Source organism: Eptesicus fuscus, chromosome 21 (genome assembly GCF_027574615.1).
Source record: "Eptesicus fuscus isolate TK198812 chromosome 21, DD_ASM_mEF_20220401, whole genome shotgun sequence".
NCBI lineage: Eukaryota > Metazoa > Chordata > Mammalia > Chiroptera > Vespertilionidae > Eptesicus > Eptesicus fuscus.
Window position 1 is genome coordinate 27,958,410 of NC_072493.1, and position 20,829 is coordinate 27,979,238.

The 20,829-nt window shown below is 43.8% G+C and overlaps 1 protein-coding gene across 9 annotated transcripts in view; it reads right to left on the minus strand.

The window, feature by feature from the left end:
- The window catches only part of CDH13 (cadherin 13), a 1,044,015-nt gene that overhangs the window by 427,456 nt on the left and 595,730 nt on the right, over positions 1-20,829 (minus strand). The window contains exon 6 of one of the 9 annotated variants that reach the window (XM_054709958.1): positions 3,868-3,895. The exons of 7 other annotated variants lie outside the window; for them this stretch is intronic. In XM_054709958.1, the coding sequence (XP_054565933.1) occupies positions 3,884-3,895 (12 nt within the window). In that variant the 3' untranslated portion in view covers positions 3,868-3,883. Of the gene's footprint in view, positions 1-3,867; positions 3,896-10,939; positions 11,045-20,829 lie in introns of those variants that run through there. One more of the 9 variants, XM_054709956.1, reaches the window with a different exon arrangement.

Below are 20,829 nucleotides of genomic sequence, written 5' to 3' on the forward strand. Positions count from 1 at the left end.
ATGTTCTAAACATGTCTCACCCCCAGTTAAGTGTACAAATCTTAAAGGTGCAGTTGGACAGTTTTTAAATATTGTCCAGATAAGAGATGTAAGTAATGGACTAGCTGGGGTTCCAAACTAGTATGTTGGTAAATGTGCATATGTAAACCATGATCTATAACTTTTTACATCCATTTAAAAATTTTAAAGTTTGAAATCATATTTTTGTGAGATTACTTGATATTTCATCCTGATCAGATACTAGGTTCTTGGAAGGCAAAAAAACAACAACACATTGGTTTTGTGCAACAATGGGCCCTGGTATGGTGCCCAGTATGGTGCTGAGCACACAATACTTGATCATACATATTTGTTGAACCAACAAATGAACTGGGGGCAAGATATAGCAATTTAGCTGACTCCTGACTACTTGCCAAGGCTCAATTAACACTATTTTTAAATTTGAGATAACAACTTCTGTTCCTACTTTCTAGATTTAAAAAAAAATCAAATGAAAATATTGACATAGAAGTATGTGTAGTAAAATCCTATATAAACAACATGAAGTGTATATTTAGCAAATGTAAATATGTTGACCTATTTCTTCATGTCCCTAAACTTAAAAATGAGTCTAAATGTGAAGCCTCACGAATTTCTAGTCCTTCTGACAACAAAGCAACATTTTTTAAGTTAACCTTTTTTTATTAAACAGCTTTGGTTTTGGCACTATCTGTAAGATCTGTGAACTTAGCATTGATTCTAAAGATGGTCTTTCATGATCCCCACTTCTTGATATTTACACAGTTGGAGAATCCCCTGCCTTGAGTGTAGGCTAAACCTAGTGACTGGTTTCTAAGAAGATGGCAAAGTGATGGGATGTCACTCCTGTAATTAGGTTACAAAAGACTATGAATTCCACCTACCTGGTACTTTCTCAATTACACATGTTAATGAAGCAAGAGGCCCACATGATAGGGAGCAGAGGGTGACCTCTAGCCAACACCCAGCAAGAAACTGAAACACTCAATCTGACAGTCCACATGGAACTCACTCCTACCAACAACCACATGAGTTTTAAAATAGACCTTTCTTCAATTGAGACTGGAGAGGACTAAAGCCCTGGCTGACACCTTGATTGTGGCCTGTGAGAAACTCTTAAGCAGAGCTAAGCCATGCCAGACACCTGACCTAAAGAACTCATCTATAATAATTAAAGGGTAATATGGTAATTAGACTGGACATCATTCTGGACATCCTTCCAGACGAAGCCAGGGCTGGAGTGAAGCTGCCCGGGTCCTGGGTGCCTGCCAGCAGTCAGAGGAGGGAAGCCCGTGTCCTGGGTGTCGAAGGGAAGCCGGTGCCAGCAGCCGGGGGAAGGAAGGCCTACTCTTGCACAAATTTTTGTGCATTGGGCCTGTAGTACGTTAATAACTGTGTGTTGTTTTAAGTCACTCAGATAATTTGTTATGCAGCAATAGCTAACTAATACAAGCTCCCTGAATTTCTAGTACTTCAGATTACAGTAACAATGACTCGCATTTCCAACTTAGCCTTTTTGATCAGTGACTCTGGTTTGATCATCCTACCTAATAAAAGAGTAATATGCAAATTGACCCTAACTCTGCTACACCCACCAGCCACACCCACAAGCCACGCCCACCAGCCAATCAGGAGCAAATATGCAAATAAACCCCAACCAAGATGGCTGCTGCCAACAGAGAGCAGGAGGGAGGCTTGGGTTTCTCCAGCAATAGACGAAGCCAAGCATTCCACACATCCTGGCGGGCCCAGGCCTCCACTCAAGAATACAAAGTTTCAATTATAGAAGATAAATCCCAAGAAAAATGGCGGCAGCCATGGAGTTGGAGAGAGCAGGCTAGGGTTGCCCCCAGCGACTGAGGGAGCCAAGCTTTCAACCTGCCTTGGTCGGCCCAGGCCTCCGCTTAAGGCTACACAGTTTCAATTATAGAAGGTAAACAAATCAAAACAGAAATGGCGGCAGCCACGGAGCAAGCAGAAGGCTGGGCTTTGCTCCAGGCTACAAAGTTTCAATTGTAGAAGATAAATATATCCCAGATACCAGGGCCTCCACTTAGGTCACCAGGGGGTGTGGCCAGCCTGCAAACCACCACAGGCCCCTCGCCCAGGCTGCCCCATGCCCCAAGGGAATCCCCACCCTGATCCGGGACACCCTTCAGGGCAAACCAGTTGGCCCCCACCCATGCACCAGGCCTCTATCCTATCTAATAAAAGAGTAATATGCAGAGTGACCATCACTCCAACACACAAGATCAAGATAGCTGCCCCCATAAGGTCAAAGATCCTGCCCCCATGTGGACACAAGGTGGCCACCACAAGATGGCCAGCAGGGGAGGGCATTTGGGAAGGACCAGGCCTGTAAGGGAGGGCAGGTGGGGGCAATCAAGCCTGCAGGGGAGGGCAGTTAGGGGTGACCAGGTCGGCAGAGGAGGGAAGTTGGGGGCAAACAGGCTGGCAGGGGAGCAGTTAGACATCAATCAGGCTGGCAGGGCAGTGGTTAGGGGGTGATCAGGCTGGCAGGCAAAAGTGGTTAGGGGCAATCAGGAAGGCAGGCAGATGAGCAGTTGGGAGCCAGCAGTCCTGGATTGTGATAGGGATGTCCCTCGAGGGGTCCCAGATTGGAGAGGGTGGAGGCTGGGCTGAGGGACAACCCCCTCCCCCGTGCACGAATTTCGTGCACCAGGCCTCTAGTTAGTCTATAACTAAACAAGAGAAGAATAACAGATATTTTATTCAACACTTAAATGAGGGTCTCACAAAGTGCTGACACATAGGCGATGCTCAATAAATGTCTGTGCAATGACTGATGAATAATTAAGTAAAGCAAGTCATCTTTAGTGAAGCTGAATGACAAGCCAGGGATGAGGGCCTGGGGGAAGATGGTGGCTCCTCCTATAGAGCAGAAAACAGAAAGAGAGCACAAGCACTGCAACCATGGAAAGTCTACATCTTCTGGGCCGTGACAAGAACAGGAAGTTTATGATAGAGTAGTGCTATCTTTGTGTACCATCTCTTACAATCTTTCTGCAAATGTATCTTTTTTTCCCCCCATGGCCTAACATGGAACCCTAAACAACTCAAACATCAAAACTAAGGAATAAAATAAAGAGGAATACTGGTTTTTCAATGACTCTGCAATCATTAAAAAATGATGATATAGCCCTAGCCGGTTTGGCTCAGTGGATAGAGCATTGGCCTGCAGACTGAAGGGCCCCAGGTTTGATTCTGGTCAAGGGCACATGACTGGGTTGCGGGCTCGATCCCTAGTGGGGGGCGTGCAGGAGGCAGCTGATCGATGAATCTCTCATCATTGATGTTTCTATCCCTCTCTCCCTCTCTCTTTCTTTCTGAAATCAAAAACTATATATATTTTTAAAAAATGATGTATATGTGACTTAGATATTACCTCCATTAAGATTGTATAAAACAGGTTGCATGACTACATTTTGGTAAAATTATATGTGTATTTACATACTAAAAAGTCTGGAAGGAGCTATATCAACACTGCTTATCTTGGGGTGGTGGACTATGGGTGATTTTTATGCTTTTTAGCACTTTCTAGTTTTAAGTTACAAACATGCATTACTTTTACACTTAGAAAAAAATAAAGGTTATTAATATTTATTGCTAAATACATAAAACAAGGAGATGCATTAAAGATAACACTTTCCTTTTATTACTGTTATTGGAAAAGACATCACATTGTGGAGAGTAAAACTCTGCAGCTCTTCTTCCTTGTTCCTGAAGTGGTAACATTCTTATGCAACCCTCTGTGAGCCTGATCGTTGTTAAGGGATTTCAGGTGGGGCTCAGCTGAGCCCCTAAACCTTAGGTCCTTCCTGGCTCAAAGGTAAACCAAGAGAGACTAGTGCCCCTGCTGTTTTAAAAGATTTTTAAAGAAAATTCAGTTAGTCCACATTAGCTGCTTCCATAACAGAGCCTTACTTCGCAGGTTTTTTATGTCCTCAGGAAGCTTGGTTTGAACCCTATAACAGTATTCTCACTATTATTCAGTGCAGCAGAATGTACTGAGGAGTTTGTTTAAAGTTCTCTTCCCCTCTGTGAGGGATTAATTCTGTAGGTTTGGGGCAGAGCCCAGGGATCCATACTTTAACACAGGCACTCAAGAAATTTAGATACCTGTTGTCTTAGGGATACATTTGGAGACATACTGCTTTCAAAGGCTATCATTCTTGCTGGCTTGGTGCATTCTAAGATAAATATTTTTATCTGTATTGATATCTTCCATCTTTTTCCTGTTTTCAGTAACTGCACAGATCAGAAGATAGAAATATGTTTCCTCAAAAAGAGTCCAGATCTTACCTTGAAACAGTTTCAGGCATTTAAAAGTCTAGCTTGAATATCCTTTAACTAGTTTATTAACTCCATCCCTTTGGTCACCTGTCCATTTCTTCACCCATGGGATATATATTAAATATTTATGTGCTAAGCACTGTGCAGGAGGCAAGGCTTGCAAGGATTCACATTAAAGCCATATTTGACATTGAAATCTCCTTGACTGGTTGAAGTGTGTCACATTTTATAGGGCCGAAAGCCTGGCGTACACTACATATCAACGACTCTCCAATATGTTGGCAAAAGAATGTGACTTCAAAGACCACTGAGAAGACTGCCTGGCATACAGTAGCCATCCCGAAAGTGTTCAATGAACAACAGGGAGCTGGTGCCTGGAGATCAGCTTCATTGCATTCACCCCTTCCCCTCAGTCTCTCTGCTCTTATCCACACCTTCTTGACCTCCTGTCAGTACTACTGTAATGAAAACAGATCCTCAGCCTTCCAGGCACCCCTCTCTCCTTCACTCCATCTCCCACATAGCTACTTCCAAATACATACCTGATTGTACCATTTCTTTATTTAGAAAGCCCCCAATGGCTCCCCCACTTTCTCCAGGAAATGTTCTCAATCTATGGAAGAGTCCATCCCATCACAAAACAGGGTTCTATCATGATGGAAACACCAAGCACCTCTCCCTCCCAGGAGGATGTACATTTACAGGTGATTGGTTCCAAATGCAATCTGTTATTGTATTTAAGAGTTGGAGTAAGTTGCAGAATATTCAAATTACAGTAAGATTGGTTAGAGCACATTTTACTGTGAAACTATTATCCATCACAAAAATTGTCTGTCCTGCCTAGGTCACTGGGATCCCATCAAGGGTGTGTATGTCGTATGAATTAAGAACTTACAACTTCCATGGAAAACTATACAGCAGTAAAAAAGAGACAACATGGAGGGACCTGCAGATTATTATGCTAAACGAAATAAGCCAGTCAGAGAAAGACAAGTATCACATGATTTCACTCATATGTGGAATCTAAAGAACAAAATAAACTGATGAACAAAATAGATCCAGAGACATAGAAGCATGGGACAGACTGTAGAATCTCAGAGGGAAGGTGGGGATGAGTGGGTGTGGGAGGGTGGGAAGAGATTAACCAAAGAACTTGTATGCTTAACCTATGGACAGAGACAATACAGTGGTGAAGGCCTGGGGCAGGGGCAGGTGCAGGCTAGAAGGGGTCAATGGGGAAAAAGGGGTCATCTATAATACTTTCAACAATAAAGATAAATAAATTAAAAAAAGAACTTACAAATTCCATCCTGGAGGGTAAATGTATCATGTTCCCACTACCATATCCTCTACTTCACCCTTTGGCAGACATCACTAACAGATCACAGACCAATTCCATTTCCCCCCCTCCCCTCACGTCTTACACTATTCCGCTTTCTAAACACACATGCCCTTAAAACATTCTCATTACTTGTCAGGCTTATTCTTCCTCACCCTGAACTGCTATGGTCAATACCATATCTTGGCTCTTATCTTCAAGGAACTGACCACAGAATATACCTCCTGACTGCAGCTCTGGTCATGTGACCTAGGGTACTACAATGAATCGCAGTGAGACTCCATTTTCTCATCATACAATGGGGGTGCAATTTTAAGTTATAAGGAAATTATGAAGATTAAAAGAGAAATGCAAATGAAATGCTTGGCATAGTTGTAAATGTGATAAAAGGGGAGAAGGCCATGCAGGGGGGAGAGGCACAAAGAACAGGAGGAGAAGCATATCTTGAAACTATGTTCTGTGCTAGGTTAGAGGCATCTTCCCCAAAGAAAGAATGCTAGGAATGTGGAAAGCCACTGCTCAGACATTCACCCTGTGAAATCATCTGTACATAGAAGGTTACAGAAGCTTCTCTAACAGAGATTTCATTCAAGGACCAGAGTTTAGTTTTATGAAAGATTAATAGACTCATCCAGACACAACTTTAGTTCTCTCTATTACAAATAGTCTATCAATAGAAGTCAGATGATCCTTGGTTTCTCACTATAAGTGAATACATTTGCATTCTGGCTTACATATTCATCTCTCATGAGCTTAATTAATAAAAGTCCATTCCCAGATACAAATCACCTCTGGATGTATATCAAATCAGACTTCTAAGTGTAGAAAGAAGATGACTGTACTCTGGACTGTTGACACAGTAAAGTCTTCCTAAGTGACCTTATCTCAGAAAACAACGGACCTTCCCCAGATACTAACTGACCACACTGAGCAACAACTGGGGATTGGAGCTGTATTGTCCTCAAATGGCAAGCCTGCCACATCCACCCATATCTTCAAAGGTCTTTGCAACTGCAGCCCATAACTCAGTAAGAATTCAGTAAATGTTTGCTGTTAAAAATAACTGAATGAAGACCTTTTATCTATGGCAAGGTAGATCTCTGACCTATCAGAAGATTTGGTCCTTATCAGATATACTGTATATAGTGCCAAAAAAATCCTATCTAATAAAAGAGTAATATGCAAATTGACCGTCACTTCAAGACACAAAATGGCTGCCCCCATGTGGACACAAGATAGCCGCCACAAGATGGCCTGCAGGGGAGGGCAGTTGTGGGCAGTTAGGGTGACCAGGCCAGCAGAGGAGGGCAGTTGGGGGTGATGAGGCTGGCAGAGGAGGGCAGTTGGGGGAGACCAGGCCAGCAAGGGAGGGCAGTTGGGGGGTACCCAGGCCTATAGGAGAGGGCAGTGGGGGGGACCAGGTCAGCAGGGGAAGGCAGTTGGGGGGACCAGGAGTGCAGGGGAGGACAGTTGGGGGGAACCAGGCCTGCAGGGAAGGACAGTTGGGGGGCACCCAGGCCTGCAGGGGAGGGCAGTTGGGGGGAACCAGGCCTGCAGGGGAGGGCAGTTGGGGGGGACCAGGCCTGCAGGGGAGGGCAGTTGGGGGGACCGGGCTTGCAGAGGAGGGCAGTTGGGGGGGGGAAGTTAGGGGTGACCAGGCCGGGAGGGGAGGGCAGTTAGGGGCAATCGGGCTGGCCGGGGAGCAGTTAGGTGTTGATCAGACTGGCAGGGGAATGATTAGGGGGTGATCAGGCTTGCAGGCAGAAGCGGTTAGGGGCAATCAGGAAGGCAGGCAGGCGAGCAGTTGGGAGCCAGCAGTCCTGGATTGTGAGAGGGATGACAGACTGCCTGGTGGAATTGGGCCTAAACGGGCAGTCAGACATCCCTGAAGGGGTCCCAGATTGGAGAGGGTGCAGGCTGGGCTAAGGGGCAAACCCCACCCCCGCATGAATTTTGTGTACTGGGCCTCTAGTATACATCATAAAAGCTCAATGTGTTTCCTATTGCTAATAACCCCATCTTTAAAAAAAATAGTACTTTAAAACAGAACACAATGTTTCACAGTAATTATTGATGTGATACCATTTAAGGTAATATCCACTGCCCTTATGCATTTGACCCAAGTACCTGCTGAGTCACTTCAGTCCAAGGAATGTGTTTACAGTCATGCGCCCCTTAATGATAAGGATATATTCTGAGAAATGTGTGGTTAGGCGATTTTATCGTTACACAAACATAATAGAATACTAGTACACTTATACAAACCTAGATGGTATAGCCTACTGCATACCTAGGCTACATGGGATAGCCTATTGCTCCTAGGCTACAAGCCTGTAAAGTATATTACTATACAAAACAACATGATATTAAATAAAGCACAAGAGAAAATTATGCAATTAAGAGACACAGCAAACACAGGATGTATGGCTGCTGCTGGAGTAACAGGGCTCACTGTTTTACCACAAACTTTTTCCTTTTATAAATAGAAAGAGTACGCTCTAAAATAATTATAAAAGTATAGTATAGCCCTAACCGGTTTGGCTCAGTGGATAGAGTGTCGGCCTGCCAACTGAAGGGTCCCAGGTTCGATTCCAGTCAAGGGCATTTACCTTGGTTGTGGGCACATCCCCAGTAGGGGGTGTGCAGGAGGCAGCTGATAAATGTTTCTCTGTCATCGATGTTTCTAGCTCACTATCCCTCTCCCTTCCTCTCTATAAAAAATCAATTTTATATATACACACACACACACACACACACACATCCTCTCTAATAAAATGGTAATATGCAAATTAACCATCACTCTGCTACATAAGCCACGCCCACCAGCCAATCAGGGCGAGTATGCAAATTAACCCCATCCAAGATGGCTACAGCCACAGAGAGCAAGGTTTCCCAGGTAACAGAGCAAGCCAAGCTTTCCATAGCTGTTGCAGGCCTAAGCCTCCACTCAAGTTACAAAGTTTCAATTATAGAAGGTAAACAAATTCAAACAAATGGAGGCAGAATGGAGCTTGAGAGAGCAGGCCAGGGTTGCCGGCAGCAACAGGGGAAGCAAAGCTTTCCGCACACCCTGGCGGGGCTCACCTGCTTAAGGCTACAAAGTTTCAATTGTAGAAGGTGAATTAACTGCCACAGAAATGGCTGCCGCCCCGGAGGGAGCAGCAGGCTTGGCTCCGCTCCAGGCTACAAAGTTTCAATTGTAGAAGGAAAATAAATTCCAGATACCAGGGCCTCCGCTTGGGTTGCCAGGGGGCGTGGCCAGCCTGCAAACCACCACAGGCCCCTTGCTCAGGCCGCCCCATGCCCCAAGGGAACCCCACCCTGATCAGGGACACCCTTCAGGGCAAACCAGCTGGCCCCCACCTGTGCACCAGGCCTCTGTCCTATCTAATAAAAGAGTAATATACAGATTGATCATCACTGCAACACACAATATAGCTGCCCCCATGTGGTCAAAGATCCTGCCCCCATGTGGACACAAGATGGCCACCACAAGATGGCCAGCAGGAGAGGGCAGTTGGGAGGCACCTGGCCTGCAAGGGAGGGCAGTTGAGAAGGACCAGGCCTGCAAGGGAGGGCAGTTGGAGGTGATCAACCCTGCAGGAGAGGGCAGTTAGGGGTGACCAGGCTGGCAGAGGAGGGAAGTTGGGGCCAAACAGGCTGGCAGGGGAGCAGTTAAGCATCAACCAGGCTGGCAGGGGAGTGGTTAGGGGGTGATCAGGCTGGCAGGCAGAAGCAGTTAGGGGCAATCAGGAAGGCAGGCAGGCAAGCAGTTGGGAGCCAGTAGTCCTGGATTGTGAGAGGGATGTCCGACTGCCCGTTTAGGCCCGATCCCATCAGGATCGGGCCTAAACGGGCAGTCGGACATCCCTCTAGGAGTCCCAGATTGGAGAGGGTACAGGCTGGGCTGAGGGACAACCCCCCTCCGTGCATGAATTTCGTGCACCGGGCCTCTAGTATGTATATATATGTATGTATGTATGTATGTATGTGTGTATGTATGTGTGTGTGTGTGTGTGTGTGTGTGTGTGTATAAATGAAATCTTTTAGCTCCATTATAATCTCACTAGAGGCCCAATGCACGAAATTCATGCAAGAGTAGGCCTTCCTTCCCCCAGCTGCCAGCACCAGCTTCCTTCTAGCACCTGGGACCCAGGCTTCCTTCCGTCTGCTAGGCAGGCACCCAGGACCCGGGCTTCCCTTGCAGCCCTGGCTTCATCTGGAAGGTCATCCAGAAGGACGCCCAGTCTAATTAGCATATTACCCTTTTATTATTATAGATGAGACCACCATTGTATATGTGTGGTCCTTACCAAAATGTTGTTATGCAATGCATGACTACAATTATAGATTCAATCATTTACCTAATACCAAACACCATGGCATCAAGGATTAGGACCTAATTACTACATACAGGAATTGTAAAACTGTTTTCCAAAAGCAAACATTAGCCCTGGCCATATTGGCTCAGTGGTTAGTGTCAGCCCATGGACCAATGGGTCAAGGGTTGGATTCTGTGGCCAAGGGGGCACGTACCTCAGTTGCAGGTACGATCCCCAGCCCCAGCTGGGGCAGGAGCAGGAGGCAACTAATCATTGTCTCTTTCTCATTGATATTTCTCTCTCTCCCTCCCTTCTCTCCCTCACTTCCACTTTCTCTCTCTCTCTCAAAAATAAATAAATAAATGGAAAAAATAACCTTGGATGAGGATTTAAAATAATTACTTAATTCTTATGAAATATATTATTGCATGTAAGTAGACTTGACCTTTGAACAACACATGGGTTGGGGTACTGACCCTTTGAGCAATTGCAAATCTGTGTATTATTACTACCAGTCAGCCCTCCGCATACTCAGATTCCCAATCTAGAATCAAAAATACAGTTGCCCCTTGAACAGTGTGTGTTTGAACTGTGAAGTACACTTATAAAGAAAAAGGAATCAGTATACAATTGAGCTAAACTAATGTAACTGTTCAAACTTTCACAATACTGACTTTCTAAGTATGCTCTAGGAAATGGTAGTGCCAATTGATAGTTTTTTTTAAAAAAATGAATATCCCATTGATTTTAATTCAAATATTCTTGATATTTTATTATCTAAAAGAAATTGCCAAGTCGGTAAGAATATTTGTTGGCCTTATCCGGGAGAGGTGTAGCTCTTGCCTTTGGAATTAGGCAGACTTGTTCAAAACTGAAATAGAGGTTATAAGACAAAGAGAGATCTGAAGTGTATGTCATTGTGGCTGGTAGCTGCTCACTTTAATATCACACTCCAGGCAACTGCAGGGGAAGGGACAGCAGAAGTGGCAGAATGACATCAGCCCCCAAAAGCTCCACATGAAAAAGTGACCGCAGAAGAGAACAGAAAGACCTAGAATCAGGGAAAATGAGAAGAAAATATGAACCAAACTAGAAACATCACATTAATGAAGCTACTTCTAAGAGGTTTGTTGTGTGGAGGAGAAAACATCACTAATTCCTGCTGTGATTACAGCTGTATATTAATTGGGATTTACCAATGTCTATTCACGCTTCACTTGACAGCTACGGACTTGTTAAAGCTCCCACCGAAACCGGCTGCATTGATCTTCTGTCTAGTTACTACCTGCCTCTTCTTAAATCTGTACTTTCTGAACTAAATGTAAACAAAGGTGGTCACATAAGCCAGCGGTGAAAAATACCTGGAGGACATTATAAGTGAACTCTGTTATGGAGATGAATCACTCGCTCATATCCACTGGGAGCAGGTATGATTAAAAGTGATGTAATAAATTTGTATATTAAAAAATAACTTTGGGGAATTTTGATCTGATCAAGGTGACTTTAGCTACATGGAAAATAATCAGAGAAAACACTATTTGAATATACATGGGGCCAACTGTACAAGATGTATTAAGAGGCAACTCAGGGCATTTTTTTTTTAAATAATTCAGGCAAAAGTCTCACTTGGCATAAATTCAGGTCAAAGTAAGTTGGAGTTGAATTATCCTCCTTTCCCTTGTTGTAACCTCTACTGGTTTTGAGTTATGAGGAGTCAAAGCTAGTTTTATTTTTAGTTACACCAAACAGTGTGAGGGCTACCAGGTAGCCTTTCTTTGCACATTTGGAAATAATTCTATTAAAGTCTACATTGGGTTATTTTTCCATTGGGCTATCAAAGCATTCTCTGAAATTGCGAATGAAAAAATACCCATATCTGGGTCCAACACTAAAGTGGGGCCCTTGCACCTGCATTTTTATAAAGCACTCCGGTAATTCTGATGTGTACCCACAGCTGCTAAACACTGCTCTAAATAGAAGCCTACGGAGAAGCTGTTAACAGACATAGAAATAATGAGATTAATATAATTGGGTCCTAAAGTTGATGCTATGATTTCTAGCAGTTGAGGCCAATAGGGCCCAAGGTTGGGTTATGTACTGTTCATTTCCTGACAACCAAATTAATGCCCATTCATATGCAGACAGTGAGCTCTTCCTGGTCCTGGTCTCCAGTAGAAATTTGTCTTGTTGGTTCTTGCAGACAGGGGAGCAGGTACCAGCCCGTGATGTGTCTCATTTCTCTTTCACAAAAGACTCCCTTGATGAATGTAGGAGTTTCACATTTTTCTCTTTCAAAAGGGCAAGGCATGGTGGTGTTCCAAGCCCTTAAGAGAGCTGTAGAGAGCAGGCAGTGTTAATGTGAGCCCAGGTAGGTTGATGTTTTTCTCCTGCAATACTAGTAGAATTGACATCTCCATTATGCAAATCAAGGCGGTTGCTTAAAAGGATGCAAATACCATTGTCTTTTCAGTCCAATATTCTTCACTGTTTTAGACTGCTGATTTCATCAACAGCATTAATTTCCATTCAGACCCTGGGTTCCCAGTGATTACTCTGCAGGTGCTCTTTCTGCAGAGAAATGGAGATGCGTCCACTTGAGTTTTATGAAAAGAAAAATAATTCATTTGGGGGGTATGCGATATTTGTCGAAGACTCTTTGGGAAAAGGTTAAGTAATCAGCTTCCAAACACAAGTCTTGGATGCATGTTTTCTTCCTGGTGACTCTCCGTGGTGTGAAATGTCACTGTTGAGAGGCCCTGCGTGCACAGCTGGCTCCTTCAGCTGGAGGGACAGCTTCCGGCAGCGAAGGGAGCCACCTTATGCTTGCTCCAATGCCTTTGCACCTGCTCTTGTTTCCTCACGCCTTCCTTTTCCTTGTCCCTGAACGTGGCCAAAGCAATTGGCTTTAGACTTAATTTGATCCCCTCCACCTCCACCTAGTGTGGATTTGGGGCAGATTATTCAACTTCTCTGCTCTTCCGTTAATACGAGACCCCAGGGCATAAGACTGTTAGGAATTAAAACAAGCCGGTGCAAGTCTAATTCTCAGCACAATGTCTTGCACACCCTCAACAATGCGGACTAACTAGTGAGTTAGCTATCGAGCTGGACTAGGGTGAGGTGAGTGAGGCACTTGCTTTCTGAAAGAAAGTACCAAAAACTCAGTTATCAAGATAAATAATATTTTAGTGCAATATTTTACCAATTCAAAATTAAGGCAGAAAACTGAGGATGAAAAAAATCCTCAAAATTTTAAACAAAGACAGGATTAGTCACGGTGCCAAGACAAGCCACAGTGGAGCCTAAGGCAAAGGGAGACTCACCAATACTGATGCTGTCTTTATTTAAACTTCTCGTATTTTGTTCATTATGGATTTATCTGCATTAATTTTGATCTTGTCCTTATTTAAAAGTTTGATATTTTGTTCATCATGGATTTTTTTGCATTCATTTTGAGTTTTTAAAATGTTGCATTAAAATGTAATTTCTCTTGATGACAGGATTTTGGCCCTTCTGGCGAGTGTCTCAATGATTTCATTCTTCACCTTAGCTGGAGCTCTGCTGACAGTTACCATGTCCCACAGGAAATCTCTGAGTTCACCCTAGCCCTGTGGGGACCCTCCTATATGCTGGGCTTCCCAAGTGCTCCACTGATTTTTGCTGAATGAGTGTGGTTTATAAAGTAACTAGAGGCCCGATGCACGAAATTCGTGCACGGTGGAAGTTGAAGGGGTCCTTCAGCCTGGCCTGCACCCTCTCACAATCCGGGACCCCTTGGGGAATGTCCCACTGCCGGTTTAGGCAAGTTCCTGCGGGATCCGGCCTAAATCGGCAGTCGGACATCCTCCTCGCAATCCGGGACCACTGGCTCCTAACCGCCTGCCTGCCTGCCTAATCACCCCTAACCACTCTGCCTGCCTGATCACCCCTAACCACTCTGTCTGCCTGCCTGATCACCCCTAACCACTCGACTGCCTGCCTGATCACCCCTAACCACTCGCCTGCCTGCCTGATCACCCCTAACCACTCGCCTGCCTGCCTGCCTGATCACCCCTAACCACCTCTGCCTGCCTACCTGATCACCCCAAACCAGTCTGCCTGATCTCCCCTAACTGCTCATCTGCCTGCCTGATTGGCCCTAATTATCTCTGCCTTGGCCCCCACCACCGCGGCTTCATCTGGAAGGATGTCCAGAAGGATGTTCGGAAGGTTGTTTGGCTATCTGGTCTAATTAGCATATTATGCTTTTATTATTATGGATTACTAGAGGGCCTGGTGCATGAAAATTCATGCACTAGAGGGGTTGTCCCTCAGCCCAGCCTGCCCCCTCTCACAGTCCATGAGCCCTCAGGGGTGGGAGGTGACCTGGCAATCAGGAGAAGGCGATGCCCCATCATACCTCTGCTGCTGCCACTGCTGGCAGCGCAAGACTCGGCCAACCCTGGTTACCTGAGCCTTGGGCAGCCCTGGGTGGCTGGGAATCTGCCATCCGAGGCTTGCCTGTGCCTCGGGCCGGCCCTGGGAGGCTGGAAAGCCACCATCTAAGGCTTGCCTGCACCTCAGGCCGGCCCTGGGCAGCTGGGCACCCAACATCTGAGGTTTGCCTGCGCCTCAGGTGTCAGCTGGGCAGCTGCCATCCAAGGCTTGCCTGAGCCTTGGGCCGGCCCTGGGCCACTGTGGGGGCTGAAGGGACTGGGTGCCGCCATCTTGTGGCTGTGGGTGCCGCCATCTTTGAGGGTGTGTCAGTCAATTAACATATCCCCTCCTTATTGGCTGTGGGGGCCACCATCTTAGAGGGCAGGGAAGTCAATTAGCATATTCCCTCCTTATTGGCTGTGGGTGCCACCATTTTTGAAACAGCACGAGGGTCATTTAGCATATTCCCTCTTTATTAGATAGGATTATAGATTTGTGACTATTTAAGCATTTATGGCTTTTACACATGCATATCACAGTCTTCCAGGATAACCTGTAAGCTTTGTCTCATACAGGTGACCTGAAAATGGAGGAAAAGCATCTAAAAGATGAAAGGAAGAAGGGGTGTCCTCAGGGGTACCATCTATGGTTTTAAAGGTTGTAACATGCACAAGACAGTGAGCACACCAAGGGGACTGAAAATCCACTTGAGTCCACCCACAAGTAAAGAATATATGTATTTTTGAATTTGATAGTGCCACTTTCTGTAGCCCAAGTTGGTACATCTGTGATGCTTCATATGACCAGCGGGGTACCCTTTTACTGCATAAAGACACCATATGGGCTAGCAAAGCCCTCGGGACAACATTCTTTGGGTTCACCCATAAATATGGAAAAAGTGTTTGTCAAAGAAAAACCAACTCTAGTGTGGTATGTAACTGTAGCATGCAGAGCGGGTTCCCTGAAGCTGAAGAATAAAGTGGGAAGAGTAAAGGTCTGCCAGGTCCTGGGCTGAGGGGGAACTGCTGGAAGTGCCTGGTGAGCAATCACCTGGAACCAGTTCATACTTCCAAAATGGGGAATGGGGAGAAGCAGGATGGGTGCTCTGACAGCCTAGCTGGGCAAGTGGACTTGGACTTGAGTCAGGGTGAAGGTATTCTGCAATAGCTCTTTGCTTTTTGAAGCCTGGAGCCAAAAGAGGGCACTCTGGGGCAGGAACCACCCAGCCATCCCACACTTCTTGGTCTGCATCCTTGGTCCCTGCTCTTCCCACTGCCCTCTAATGCCTGGCAATAATTAATGGTGTTTAATTTTTTTCCTAATGATTCATTGGACATTTTAATGCAAATCTGGCCATTAAATTTACCAAAAGATCCATAACATGTTCTAGAATCCAGTTATTTCAGTCACTTAGCAAAGCACTAAGATAGACCCCCTTCCTCAAATGAGTCCCTGAAAGTCAGCTCAGTCATGTCACAGAGATGTCCCTCTTGGGTCTCTAAAACAACTGCATAATTACTTTCTCAAGTATTTACTTAAAGGACAAAAATAATTAAAATCACCAATGAGAAACTGACCAGGATCAGGTCACTTCAGGGAACAATGAGCACAGATAAAACCACATAATGACTTTTTTTTTTCCCCCATGAGACCTTGTCTCCATTTTTGTGTAGGACTTTAATGCATTAATAAAACAGACATTTTCTCTGTTGCCAAGTGTCTACAGATAAGATCACATGGACATCCTTTTGCCCCAGACAAAATGTACTTCCTCTAAAGGTTAGGAGCCATTCCAAAACAAAACAGAAACAAAAGGGGAAAATTATGTATGCGAATAACTGGATGCAGAAAGAAGGCCTCTGAACCAGAGCTAGCATTTGTACAGGGAGAGTGTGTGGGGAAGCCTGTCAGGTCTTTTATAATTAAAATACAGTCACAAAACATCTGCACTCTCTCCACAAAACCTATCTGCTTTCCTCACTTTATTACCAAAGTCATTTCACTATCCAACCCAGGGCTTTGTTTTCAACTTATTCTGAAAAAGGTTTAAAAAAGGCACACACATATTATACAATGTAACATTATCCTATATAATAAAAGGCTAATATGCAAATTGACCAAACAGTGGAACAACACGTTGCTATGACACACACTGACGCTCAATGCAGGAGCTGCCCCCTGGTGGTCAGTGCACTCCCACAGAAAGAGCACTGTTCAGCAGAAGCCGGCTCATGGCTGGCAAGTGCAGCGGCAGTGGTGGGAGCTTCTCCCTCCTCTGTGGCAGCACTAAAGATGTCCAACTGATGGCTTATGCCCGCTCCGCAGGGAATGGGCCTAAGCCATCAGTTGGACATCCCCTGAGGGCTCCCGGACTGCAAGAGGGTGAAGGCCGGGCTGAGGGATCCCTCAAGTGCACTGTTTTCATGCACCGGGTCTCTAATACTATATAATTGTACATATTAATCATATATTAATTTTATTATATATTAGGCATACAAATTATATTAATCATACTAATTATATTTATTATACTCATATTTATTACATTATTATGTTATATTATATGTTGTATATTTAAATAATTTGCCATTTTCCTATACTAAATTAACCAAATTCTTAGCTGGAAACCCAGCTGACAATTAGGAAATGTTAGATCCCTTTCTCCAGTCTACTGAAAAAAATGCCCCAATTCACTTCAGAGTCACCTGTGCTCTTCAATTTAATTCTATTTTTATTTCCTGTAGGCCATCATTTTTTGAGTGCCTGCTGGTGTGATATATTCAAACAAATGGTCTAACTTTAATCTTGCCCATAAGGTAGGCAGTCCTGTTCTATTCCGTTGAAGATAACAAGACTGGGATCTTAGAGGTAACTTGCCCAAGGTCAAATTCGTGACTCCAACACTATCTAGTACCAGCCCTGCTTTTGGCTACTCAGTCTCCTCCCAGGTAGTTCTTTGTTCAGGATTGAAAATCCAAATCAAGAAGCCAAAAGCCAGGCTTTTACAAAGAGCCCCAGCCCTATAGTGAATCTGCTTCAATTCCACAATGGACAACTACTCCATATTTAACACTAATCCATACTCTGAAAAGTATCAGCTGACTTGGCTGATAAAGCTGTTTCTATGAGGATGAGTGTTTCATAACCCAGGGACTACAGGGGCTTGGTTTCAGATCCCAAGGAGTATGGTGATTCATTCTAAGTTTGTGTGAATATAAGTATCTATTCTCACTTATATTCATTTATTCATTCAATAACTTTTGAGCACTTACTATGTGCCAAGTGCTGGAACAAACATTAGGTAGATATAATGATGAATAAAATAAGATCCTTGGCCTCTGGAGGCTTACAATTTTAGATTGGAAGATACGTCATAATATATATCTATATATGCAAAAGCCTAATATGCAAATTGCCCCCTTGGAGTTCTACCAGGAGATCAGGAGTTCGATCACTTGCTATGATGTGCGCTGACCAACAGGAGGCGGCACGGAATGAAGGAAGTCCCCGGCCTGCAGCTGGCAGCTGGGGAAGGGAGGCCCTGGCTGGCAGCCGAAAGGCCCTGATTGGCCCTGATTGCTGGCCAGGCCTAGGGACCCTACTCATGCACAAATTTTGTGCATCGGGCCTCTTAGTTATTATAATAAAAGGCCATTAAAAGGCAAATGCAGAGGATGAGTGCAAATGCTAAGCAGGTCAGAGTTGAGGATATTATTTCCAACTGAAACTAATACTTCAAGAGGCAGAGAGGTGGACAGTGGCAAGGTAGCATGGAGAAGGAACCCCAAGGATAAAGGCACCACAGCAAGAAATCCAAAGCATGTATAAGGTAGAGCGTGTACTCAGGCTGCACATTAGAAACTCCTGTGAAACTTCTTTAAATGCACTGGGCTGAACAAGCAGAGGTTCATATTCAGCTGGTCTGGGGTACAGTCTGGGCATTGGTGTTGTAATTCAAAACATGCAGCCAGGGTGAAGAACCCTTGATGAGGGCTGGATGAGGGAGAGCTTTGAAGGAAGGAGACCAACATTTACTGAGCAGCCCCTTCATGTGATGGGAATTTTCCTGCTTCTGAACACACAGTATCTCATGTAATCCTCACAACAAAGCTATGAATAAGAATGAAGAACTTGAATTCTTTAGGAGCTTACCATAGCTAAAACTGTGCTAGTGGCATTAATGATCTCATTTAGTTAAATGTAAAGTTTGTGAGGTTTTATGTTAGCCTGTCAACTATGGAGACACACTGAGGCCATCTGGACAAGAGAATGACAGCACAAAAATGTGCTTTGATGAAAATCCATCAGCAGCAGCCCTGACTGAAGGGCAAAGAAGGCATTTAGAAGCCAATGTAATTGTCCAGGTCTGCTGGAAGGAAAGATTTACTCTCTCAGTGCCCAGCGAATTTATATCTCTGCCAACTTTTCTTCCGTTATTTGTCTCTTATTGATTTATAGGAACTCTTTTTATATTAAGGACAGGAATTGTTCTATATATTGCAAATTTTGGGGGTCATCTTGTCATTTGTCTTGTAAATGTATGGTCTTTCAAATATATAGGAAGTTTAATTGCTTATATATTTCCATTTATAGGTTCTGTGATTAGAGCCTTCTTTAGGGAGGCGCTCTCTAATCCAAAATTATATTTTTACAAATCTCTTATATTATCTTTTGCTACATTTACTGTTGGTTTTTCATTTTAAGATACCATATCCATCTAAAAATGTATGCAGTAGTCCCTCCTTATCCACAGTTTTGCTTTCTGAGGTTTCAGTTACCCACAGTCAAACACTATCAGAAAATATTAAAGGGGAAATTCCAGAAATAACCAATTTATACGTTTCAAATTGTGCTTTGTTCTGAATGTGTGATAAAATATTAAGCTGTTCATCTTTGTCTAGACTGGAAAAGAATCATCTCCTTGTCCAGTATATCCACACAGTACACGTTCCCCACCCATTAGACGCTTAGTAGCCATCTCCACTATCTAAGGGAGAGAGACCCCATTCACATAATTTTATATCATTATATATTGTTATAATTGCTTTCTTTCCTTATTAGTTATTACTCTTAATCTCTTACCGTGCATAATTTATATATTAAACTTTACCATAAGTATGTATATATAGGAAAATAAAAACAATATATATAGAATTCAGTACTAGTCTTGGTTTCAGGCATCTGGGTGTCTTGTAGTATATCCCCTGCTGATAAGGGGGTTCTGCTGTATCACTATATATTATGAGGTAGGAAGCTAATGATGTTTTTCCCAAATGTATATCCAATTGTCCCAATACCATGTATTTGAATAGACAGCTCCTTTCAGGATAATTTATATTCATTAGTAAGGATGGGAAAATTGCCCCTGACCTTTAAGGTGAGATTTAATACCTGTTTTTAGTAATGATCTCCAGAATGTGGCAGATATGTGTGGTGCTTGAATGATGTTAATGTTCTCCCTAACCTCTGGCATTTGTGGTTCAGCTGTTATGCTACAGTTTTCCCCTATTAGAATTTTAAAACAATTATTTTGTATGTGCATCCAGGAGCCCCTTGGCTTTGGGAATATTTTAAATTCAAACTCAAGAGTGGAAAGGAGGCATGTAAATCTTCACTAACAAATCCTCAGGGACGGCATGTTTACTTTCTCTTCTACCTCAGATCTATAAAAATATGTGGCTGACAATGACTTAATTAGAATAAATCTAGCCCTGACATCAGACCCGTTTGTATCTAATATATAGAATTCTTACCTTTGGACTACCACAGAACTTAACGCAATTTCCTGTGACTAAATATTCAATTAAAATACAAAGATGTGAGGGGAAAAAATGTTAACCTGAGATGAACCTGCACCAAAGTAGTCAGAACTGGAATTCAGAAGCAGTTGATTTGTTCTTCCAAAAAAAGCACCCATTACAGTAAAAAACAAAATTAAAAAGAAATAACCATGTTCTGAGCCAGGCAGAGTGCTGTGTGCTTTCTCCATTTCTATCTAGTCTTCACAGAAGCCAGGCATGCCAGCTATTGTTATTCTGATAAAGACTGATGAAGAAACTGGGGCTAAATGTCTTGTCCATGCCTCTCTCCTGATAAGGTGGAGTCGGGTGGATGTCCTCAAGGGGATTCCTCTGGCCTCTAATATCTACTTTTGTCTTTGTTCACATATGAAAGACCACTCTGGCACAAGGCAGCATTCACAGGCTTGGGAGAAGCTAAGGGGTTACAGCAGCTTTCTGCGTCCTCCTCTGGAGCCTGTTGTCAGCACTGCTTTCTAACTAGCACTGTGTTCAGTGATGCCAGGTTGAAGCTTAAAACCAGCCATGGCGAGACAATTTCTACCACAGAAATTGCTACAAATCACCACTTTGCTCTCCACCTTCCAAGTCAGTTGTTAAATGTTAGTGGCTACACTGCTGC